General features: G+C 39.5%; 1 protein-coding gene across 2 annotated transcripts; it reads left to right on the top strand.

Moving 5' to 3' along the window:
* Positions 1 to 772: 772 nt before the first annotated feature.
* Positions 773 to 8,211, top strand: LOC147549111 (uncharacterized). 2 transcript variants are annotated; one of them, XM_086670550.1, is made up of 3 exons: positions 773 to 5,191; positions 5,254 to 6,717; positions 6,893 to 8,211. In XM_086670550.1, exon 1 carries the CDS (start codon positions 2,787 to 2,789, stop codon positions 4,710 to 4,712), a length of 1,926 nt encoding a protein of 641 aa, XP_086526676.1. In that variant the 5' UTR covers positions 773 to 2,786; the 3' UTR covers positions 4,713 to 5,191; positions 5,254 to 6,717; positions 6,893 to 8,211. The 2 variants fall into 2 exon arrangements, with proteins under 2 accessions (XP_086526676.1, XP_086526674.1); XM_086670548.1 differs by having other exon boundaries at positions 5,254 to 8,211.
* Positions 8,212 to 10,229: the final 2,018 nt, after the last annotated feature.

Here is a 10,229-nt window from a genome sequence, read left to right as displayed (position 1 = left end):
TTATACGTCTCTAAGACTACTAATCATCTAACTAAGAGGAATCTTAAACATCATATGTTTAACGCCATCTAACCAAGATCATATGCATGAACTAATAAGAAACTAGAAACTGAAAGTAGAATACCTGGATTCGCTTTCCCACGAACTAGATTCGAATGACTATATCTCGAAGAAGATGAGAGCTCCAATTGTCGCTCCTTTACTTGAGACATGATGTGACATGAAAATGTCACATTTGAGTCCTTTAACTTAGACGAGTTAGTCCATTTCGAGGTGTTATTCTAATAAGTTAATCGATTTTTCTTGATTAGGTACTTTCTAAGGAGTTATCCAAAGAAATGAGCCAAGGAGGTCCTATAAGAGTCAAGAGCGCTTACAAGAACCCAATGAGAAGTCCCTAAAGCCTAAGGAGCAAAGATGAAGTAAGGAGAGAAAAACTCACCAAGGGTATTTTGGTCATTTTACACCTAAGAGGGTCAAAATATGGTTTAAGAAAGTCTATGAAGTCTCGGGAGCACGATGACCACTTTGGTGAAGACTAGAGATGAAAAGGATAAGAAATGAAAAAGTTATGAGATAAGGGCAAAATAGGCATTTTGCAACCTTGGGGTCAAGTTATAGAGTCTATGGGTCAAGCTAGAGCTAAATAGAGTCAAAGAAGAAGTCAAAATAGCTTGAAGAAATCAAAATGAGGAGCTAACTACTAAGGAAGGGCAAAATGGTCTTTTGATAAAAATAGAAATATAATACCCTAACTTGGTCTCTATTCATCATCTTCTACATTGGAAAAGAGAGAGAGAGAGAGGAAAGAGAGGAGAAACTAGGGTTTTGAGCTAAAAAAAGAACAAGAGAGAGAGAAGGAAGGACTTGGCCGGACCTAGGAGCCTTTAGCCCGGCCAAGAACTCCATTGGTCCGGCCAAGCAAGGAAAAAGCAAGGAGAAACGAGCTTGGAGTGAAGGAGCAGCACCTGGGAGTCGCTCGGGCATTTTGTCAAACAGTTGGTGTGCATTGGGTGCTCGGGCTAGAAGCTTCTTGGAGCACGGCCAAAAGCTTCTTGAGCCAATCTAGTGGAGGTCGAGCTTGGCACGGGACGGAGACGTTGGAGCACGGAGGTTCCCCTCGAGCATTTCATCAAACAGCTTGTGCGCGTCGGAAGTGCGGACCAGGAGCACGCCAAACATAGGCCAGAACATAGGAAGGACCGTGCTTAGTAGGGACGGAGCGCATCTGGAGCACGGAGTTCCCTGACGCATTTCATCAAACACCTGCTGGGCATTGGAAGCACAGGCCAGGAACGTGCACAGCATGGGACGGAACGTGCACAGCATGGGACGGAACGTGCACAGCATGGGACGGAACGTGCTGGGCCGTGCCAGAAGTGTTTTGGCCGGGCCAAATTGATTTTTTCTCACTTTTGCTCGGGCCATTTGTGTTTTTCTTGCTTTTCCATCCTTCCTTGAGCATTCTAGGGTTATTTTAAGTTATCTTGATTAATTCTAGGGTCATCTTAGCTACCATAGTTGTTAATTTCTAGGGAGATAACGTGCCAAATAAGAGGAATTCATGCTTTCATGCATATTTGTGATATATCTATGATTGAATACTCTTATAAGTGATTGAATATTGTCTAATTATCCCTCTAGTTCTTAATTACTATATGTTTTCTTATTCTTACTAGTAGATACATGTGAATTAAGTCAAGTACTATGCCATGACCATGATTTTAGACTTGATCTCACTTCCGATTGAATGTTTATGTAAGAATGAAACCATGAGTAGCTAAGTCTTTTGTCTAGGGTTTTGTGATGAAGTCTTGATTGCATAAAAGCATATGTTTGGTTGGTTTGGTTCTTAATTTCGATGCAACACTCATGTTTTGGTTTATCGTTTAAGTTCGTTTCATGTCTTATGTCAAACATATGTCATAGTTACTTATTAATCGATCTTTCCTAGTTAAGACTCGATATTACTAGCATATGATGACCCTTTGACTAGTTATGACCATTAGGTATATCTAGCACTTAGAACATCTAACTTTGAGTCGAGTAAGCTAGAAATCTAGAATAAAACCTAAGCAAACATATGTCTATGTGTTTCAAGATGGATTCACGAAACCCTTGACCTCTCTCACATTTCGAAATAAACTCTAAACTCTCAACCACTAGTCTATAGGTTTAAGTTTAGTTATCTTTGTTTCTTGTTTCTTTACGGTTTATACTTTATTATAAAAACCCCCCGTTTATCTTTTCTTTTCCGTTTTTGTCTAAGTTAGCCTTTGATATCTAAACTGACGAATAAGATCATTCGATATCCAAGCTACATTCCTATCCTTGGATCGATCCCGGCTTTGCCGGATTACTACTTGATACCTCCGCTTGGGTTTGCAACCTTTTCGGGTGCATCAAGTTTTTGGCGCCGCTGCCGGGGATAGGTTTAGTAGTTAGGATAGCGTTAGTTGTTTTGTTCATAAGTTTAGTGTTACTTATTTACTTAGACGGTTTCTTTGTTTATTTTTCGTAGTTTCTTTTCATTTTTTTTTTTGGTTTTTTCGAAGGTACTCATCCAAAGAGCTCTAAAGGACGAAAGCTAACAAGTTTGGGATATAAAGGGAGAGACAAGAAAAGGGAAGAGGATCAAATTGTGGTAACGAACGCCACCTCTAGTATCATTCCCTAACCTTTACCTATTTGAGCGGCTTAAGTGCATTTGCATCTTGTCTATTATTGATAGTAGTAGTTGAATTGAACACTTGTGATTGCTTGCATTTTGCTTTAATTGTGCTTCAATGGATGTTTATGGGAATGATAGTTGGAATGATGGGTATGAGGTTCATCGACCACTTAGAAGTCTTAGAGACTACCTTGAACCTAATATGGCTAGCATACCTTCATGCATCATATTTCCGAGTAATGAGTGTAATTTAGACATAGACCCTGAGATTATTCCATTACTTCCTATATTTCGAGGCCTAGAGAATGAAGATCCATATTTTCATTTGAGAGAGTTCGATGAGATTTGCTCGATACTCCCAATCAATGGAGTACTTGAGGAAGTCGCTAAGCTCAAACTATTTCCATTATCATTGAAAGAAAAGTCGAGGATATGGTTTCATTCTCTAAGGCCTAGGACTATAAGAAGTTGGGATGAGATGACTAGGGCATTTTTGAAAAAGTTTTTCCCAATCCATCGAACCAACACCTTAAGAAGAGAAATTATGAATTTTGAGCAACACAAAGAGGAGACCTTCTTTGGGTGTTGGGAGAGATTTAAAGACCTCCTTCTCGCATGTCCACATCATAACTATGAAATATGGAGGGTCATCGGGTTCTTTTACGATGGCTTGACCTCCAAAATGAAACACTTCGTGGAATTGATCTGCAACGGAGAGTTTATGAGTAAAAGTCCTAATGAGGCTTGGGAGTATCTCGACCTCTTAGCGGAGAAAGTCCAAGAGTGGGACACACCCGTTAATAGTGACCGAGATATAGCCGAAGGAAACCATTACTCAAAAAGAGGCATATGCTTTTTAAAGGAAAATGGGGAAGTAGATGATGAAGTTTTCAACTTGTCTCGGAAAGAATTAACAGATATGCATGATGGTGATTTGGTGATTGATAGTGTCTGTAGCATTTGTGCAAGTCGAGAACACCTAGCGGGTGAATGCCCTACTATTTCTCTTTGTCGAGATGTCTCACTAGGATGCACAAATGTCGTAGACACTCATATGAAGCACGTAGGTTCGAGGAGTGATGTCTTTACAAATGATTATGAGAATCTTCAAGAGCCCTTAGTCGGTTTCACTTATGCGTCTCATCATGAGAGGAATCTTGAAGATGTTTCGAAATCATTTTATGAGGCAGTAACTCAGATTAGCCAAAACACTTTGCACGCCCTTAATGAGTTGGAGGAAAAATTGAAAGACATCGAGAAAGGGGTTTTACAACCCCAAACTCCAATAAATCCCAAGGGTATAAGTGAAGGTAATACACCTAATGCTAATGTTAAGTCCAATTCCAGTCTCAAAAGTGATGAAATGATTAGCTTGTATACTCCCATGACGGTAGACATACCCGAGGATCGTGCAACTTTTGAGAATGGTAATGGGAATAACAAGGTTTTAAAATCGAAATCTGAGTCTGAACTGGTTGATAAACCTCATTCCGCTTTCCCTCAACAATTGTTCCCTACCAATGATATGAATATGCTGGCATCGATAGTTAAGAGGGACAATACTAGTAGTGCTCAGGAGAACCATAACGACATGACTAGTTTGTTACCTGAGACCGTTGTAGCTATTAAAGATGGACTAGATGTAGATGCCCTCTTGAGCGGAGCTATAGATTTCTCTAAGGACACGTATGATATCGAGACGAGAATAATGTTTAAACGATTGGTTGAACCTTCACTTAAGGAAATTTCTGACTTAGTCCCGAGCCTTATGGACAAATCCTTAAGTTGTAGTTCGACATCTAAACCAATATCTCATACATACGTAGATCCCTTTAGTGAAATGCATGTCCTCCCTGTTATTATGTCAAACTTTGTTGCCTTGTCGTCATCCAAGTTTGGGGATTACCTCTTATTTTTTGCCGTCTCACGTATAAACCCATACCATTACATTGTTGTGAGACGGTTCTTACTAGTTAAAACTTTCGTATGGGTAGACCCCCAAATATTTCGTCTTTTGTTATATGATGGGTTGGTCTATTGAGATGGGTTTGATGTTTGTGGGTATCATCTCTGGAAACCCTCCACGAGACCTAACTCGTGCTCTTGTGAAAGCAAGAGAATCAATGACTAATTGCATGGTTCGATGCAATCGAGTGATCCTGCGTGAGTGGTCATTTTTATGTGGTCATGCTTATGCTTCATTCTTATGTTTTATATTGATGTGTTAGGAGTGTTTCTCACTTTGTATACTTTTGGGACGTGGTTCGTTCCAAGTTTGGGGATGGCGATGGGCTTATCATCAACTTGGAACTCGAATACACAAGTCTTGGTAGTATAAATTTTTATCTCCGTCGGCTATGGTAATATCCTTCCACTCTTCTCTTTAACTTATTGTACCTCTTATCTTTTGGTGAGTATACGCTTAGAACATTGAGGACAATGTTAGTTTTAAGTTTGGGGATGGGGATACGACCATTTAGTCGCATGACATCATGACCTTAGATTTCAAAAGACAAGAGAGTTCAACAAATTCGACCATTTAGTCGCATGACATCATGACCTTAGATTTCAAAAGACAAGAGAGTTCAACAAATTCGACCAAATTTGAAATTTTTTTGGGTAGATTTGGTATGATTCTAGTGATTTTCTTAAGTATGTTGATGCATGTGTGTCTTTCTCGATAAATCTTATGCATGCTCTTAGTTTTTTCATGAATGTTGAGTCCTTTGGTGTTGGTGTTTTATCATGTGAGTATCATCTTAAGGAAGAAGGAACACTTCTAAGTGACCTAAAATAGTCATTAGTGGAGACTTAAACCAATGTGAGATATCTGAGCCTTTTTATTGCCTTTGAGTGTACTCTTCCGCGCTAACTCCGAGTAGAATGAAGAGCTACTCAACTTCGCAACTTTCAAAAGAGCTTAGACGATCTCATGAGCTCAACTTCCTTAGCCATTAGGAGTGACATCAGGATAGCGAATAAACCTTACTCTTGTAGTCCATGAAACCCGATAATAGTGTCAACTTTAGGGAAACGGATACTCCACCATCCATTCGTCATACTACTCCCGAGAATGAAGGCATGAAAAGTAAAGAAGAAAGAATGTGAAAGCAAAGTGTGAAAGTAAAGGTGATTTGTTGAGAATACTAGTTTGTACTTTTGTGTTTGGTGTTTGGTTATGTGTGTAAGAAAAGAGAAAAGAGAAAGAAAAAAAAAATAAAAAAAAAAGAAGAAAAAAGAAAAAAGAAAAGAGAAAAGAGAAAAGAAAAGAAAAATAAAAAGAAAGAAAGTTGTTTTTGTGTAAAGTTCATGTGAACTTTTGAGTGTTTATGTAAGTATTTGGAATAAATAAAGTATTCAAAGCAAAAAGTCAAGTTAAAGGTTGTTTGAGTGTTCTTTTATCATTGAAGGCGTCGACATTCTCGGGATTTCATCATCTTCCATTCCATCACTTGTATCCGTTTACCTTTAGGAGACATTATTAGAAGGTAGAGTGGGTGAGAAGGGTGAGTGAGCTTCCCCATTCCGTTAGTGGTTATTTCCATTCCTAAGAGATCATTTCGTTTTAGAACTTGATATCCTCATTTAATTTTGTATGTGTTGAGTTTACTTTATTCCATGCTCACACATGAGAGTGAACCATTACAATTCGGTTTTGAGTGATTTCATGTTTAAGAGCGTATGACCGTGAGGCCAAAGTCGAGGCGAAATGTGCTATGATAGGAAACAAGGTTTTGTTACTTTAGACTTGGATGATGCTCATGATGATGGGACACTGCACTTAAGTATATAACTATTAGTGAGGAGACTCTTAGCATGCTTTTGTGTTTATTGGTTTGATTCATATGTTTGACACACTTAAGTCTCTCACTTGTTGATCGTTACCTTATTTGCATCGATAGTTCAACTCTTTTATTTCTTGGAATCTTGAACTTTGTGGGTGTATTCATTGGAAACCCTCACGAGACAAAACTCGTCCTTTAGGGGTAACCTAAGGGTTTAAAGGCTTGTTGCATACGCTAAATGCAACCGGGATTCCTCCGAAAGTGAGTTAGGTTTACGTTATTGTTTTGTTTTATTTTGTTTGCTCGAGGACTAGCAAAGTTTAAGTTTGGGGATGTTGATGTGACATGAAAATGTCACATTTGAGTCCTTTAACTTGGACGAGTTAGTCCATTTCGAGGTGTTATTCTAATAAGTTAATCGATTTTTCTTGATTAGGTACTTTCTAAGGAGTTATCCAAAGAAATGAGCCAAGGAGGTCCTATAAGAGTCAAGAGCGCTTACAAGAACCCAATGAGAAGTCCCTAAAGCCTAAGGAGCAAAGATGAAGTAAGGAGAGAAAAACTCACCAAGGGTATTTTGGTCATTTTACACCTAAGAGGGTCAAAATATGGTTTAAGAAAGTCTATGAAGTCTCGGGAGCACGATGACCACTTTGGTGAAGACTAGAGATGAAAAGGATAAGAAATGAAAAAGTTATGAGATAAGGGCAAAATAGGCATTTTGCAACCTTGGGGTCAAGTTATAGAGTCTATGGGTCAAGCTAGAGCTAAATAGAGTCAAAGAAGAAGTCAAAATAGCTTGAAGAAATCAAAATGAGGAGCTAACTACTAAGGAAGGGCAAAATGGTCTTTTGATAAAAATAGAAATATAATACCCTAACTTGGTCTCTATTCATCATCTTCTACATTGGAAAAGAGAGAGAGAGAGGAAAGAGAGGAGAAACTAGGGTTTTGAGCTAAAAAAAGAACAAGAGAGAGAGAAGGAAGGACTTGGCCGGACCTAGGAGCCTTTAGCCCGGCCAAGAACTCCATTGGTCCGGCCAAGCAAGGAAAAAGCAAGGAGAAACGAGCTTGGAGTGAAGGAGCAGCACCTGGGAGTCGCTCGGGCATTTTGTCAAACAGTTGGTGTGCATTGGGTGCTCGGGCTAGAAGCTTCTTGGAGCACGGCCAAAAGCTTCTTGAGCCAATCTAGTGGAGGTCGAGCTTGGCACGGGACGGAGACGTTGGAGCACGGAGGTTCCCCTCGAGCATTTCATCAAACAGCTTGTGCGCGTCGGAAGTGCGGACCAGGAGCACGCCAAACATAGGCCAGAACATAGGAAGGACCGTGCTTAGTAGGGACGGAGCGCATCTGGAGCACGGAGTTCCCTGACGCATTTCATCAAACACCTGCTGGGCATTGGAAGCACAGGCCAGGAACGTGCACAGCATGGGACGGAACGTGCACAGCATGGGACGGAACGTGCACAGCATGGGACAGAACGTGCTGGCCCGTGCCAGAAGTGTTTTGGCCGGGCCAAATTGATTTTTTCTCACTTTTGCTCGGGCCATTTGTGTTTTTCTTGCTTTTCCATCCTTCCTTGAGCATTCTAGGGTTATTTTAAGTTATCTTGATTAATTCTAGGGTCATCTTAGCTACCATAGTTGTTAATTTCTAGGGAGATAACGTGCCAAATAAGAGGAATTCATGCTTTCATGCATATTTGTGATATATCTATGATTGAATACTCTTATAAGTGATTGAATATTGTCTAATTATCCCTCTAGTTCTTAATTACTATATGTTTTCTTATTCTTACTAGTAGATACATGTGAATTAAGTCAAGTACTATGCCATGACCATGATTTTAGACTTGATCTCACTTCCGATTGAATGTTTATGTAAGAATGAAACCATGAGTAGCTAAGTCTTTTGTCTAGGGTTTTGTGATGAAGTCTTGATTGCATAAAAGCATATGTTTGGTTGGTTTGGTTCTTAATTTCGATGCAACACTCATGTTTTGGTTTATCGTTTAAGTTTGTTTCATGTCTTATGTCAAACATATGTCATAGTTACTTATTAATCGATCTTTCCTAGTTAAGACTCGATATTACTAGCATATGATGACCCTTTGACTAGTTATGACCATTAGGTATATCTAGCACTTAGAACATCTAACTTTGAGTCGAGTAAGCTAGAAATCTAGAATAAAACCTAAGCAAACATATGTCTATGTGTTTCAAGATGGATTCACGAAACCCTTGACCTCTCTCACATTTCGAAATAAACTCTAAACTCTCAACCACTAGTCTATAGGTTTAAGTTTAGTTATCTTTGTTTCTTGTTTCTTTACGGTTTATACTTTATTATAAAAACCCCCCGTTTATCTTTTCTTTTCCGTTTTTGTCTAAGTTAGCCTTTGACATCTAAACTGACGAATAAGATCATTCGATATCCAAGCTACATTCCTATCCTTGGATCGATCCCGGCTTTGCCGGATTACTACTTGATACCTCCGCTTGGGTTTGCAACCTTTTCGGGTGCATCCTCTCCGTTTTTGAATTTAGAAACTTCTGAATCTTTATCATCCTGGTCGGATCTCTATTCAAACTAATCTATCTAATAAATCAAGTTTGAATCTAATTCGTTCTAGTTAAAACTAGTTACATGCAGACGACTCTGATACCACAATACGGTTTTATACGTCTCTAAGACTACTAATCATCTAACTAAGAGGAATCTTAAACATCATATGTTTAACGCCATCTAACCAAGATCATATGCATGAACTAATAAGAAACTAGAAACTGAAAGTAGAATACCTGGATTCGCTTTCCCACGAACTAGATTCGAATGACTATATCTCGAAGAAGATGAGAGCTCCAATTGTCGCTCCTTTACTTGAGACACCCGAGTAAATAACTTGATCTCCCTTCTTTGTTGTCTGCTAGAACTCTATTGAAGGTTGAGAAGAAAAACCATTCTTGTTTTGACTAATTAGATAGATTGGGAGCTTTTTCTCTAAAACCATCTCTCTCCACTTAGTTGTATATTGTGAATGAAAAGTTGTTTTCTCTTGAGAAAATCCACCCTTATTCTGAACTCTAATGACCCTTATATAGAAAAAACCCTAATAGGAGTCTCACTCAAATTACGTTTCAATAGGAGTCCCAGAAAAGATAAACTCATCAGAACTCTTTCTGACTGGAAATTAGGGTTTCCCCTAATTTAGTGTGGCCGACCACTTAAGGCTATTAATGGGCTTGGCCTGGCCGGCCCACTCCCACACTATGGCCGGTCCTGATCAATCCCTTACCGGGCTTGGTCAGGACACCCCATAAGTGGGTTTTCTACTTTTTCGGGCTTCTCTTTCGATCCCGATTCTTTCTATCTTTTGGCACTATCAGACTGGATCATATCCATCTATAGGAAAGCTCCCACTAGTTAACTCTCTCCGATCAAGCTACCACTCTTTGGTGTAACCCGTTGTAGGATCCGGTCTATGTTAGCCACGGATTACCGAAGTAACCCGACAATCGTAAGCGGCTTTTAGCTAAGCATTACAACCCCTAATTGGACCGGACTAGATGATCTTTCGGATAAAGTCATCGTTATCCTAACTGACAAATTGAACGCATTGCCACCTTGGTCGAAGGACATCTCCTTCAGACCGCAAGGATATATCCTTCACATACACCCATGTAGTTGACTAGAATACTCATATTCCTATAGCCAATGAAACTGCGCCATCGGTCAATCTGACATGCTAGTCTTCTTGGGTCATTGGTGTCCA

Source organism: Eschscholzia californica, unplaced genomic scaffold (assembly GCF_041429995.1).
Source record: "Eschscholzia californica isolate CP2 unplaced genomic scaffold, dmEscCali1.0.p SCAF_3, whole genome shotgun sequence".
NCBI classification, from domain to species: domain Eukaryota; kingdom Viridiplantae; phylum Streptophyta; class Magnoliopsida; order Ranunculales; family Papaveraceae; genus Eschscholzia; species Eschscholzia californica.
This window is presented reverse-complemented; position numbering and strand designations above follow the sequence as displayed.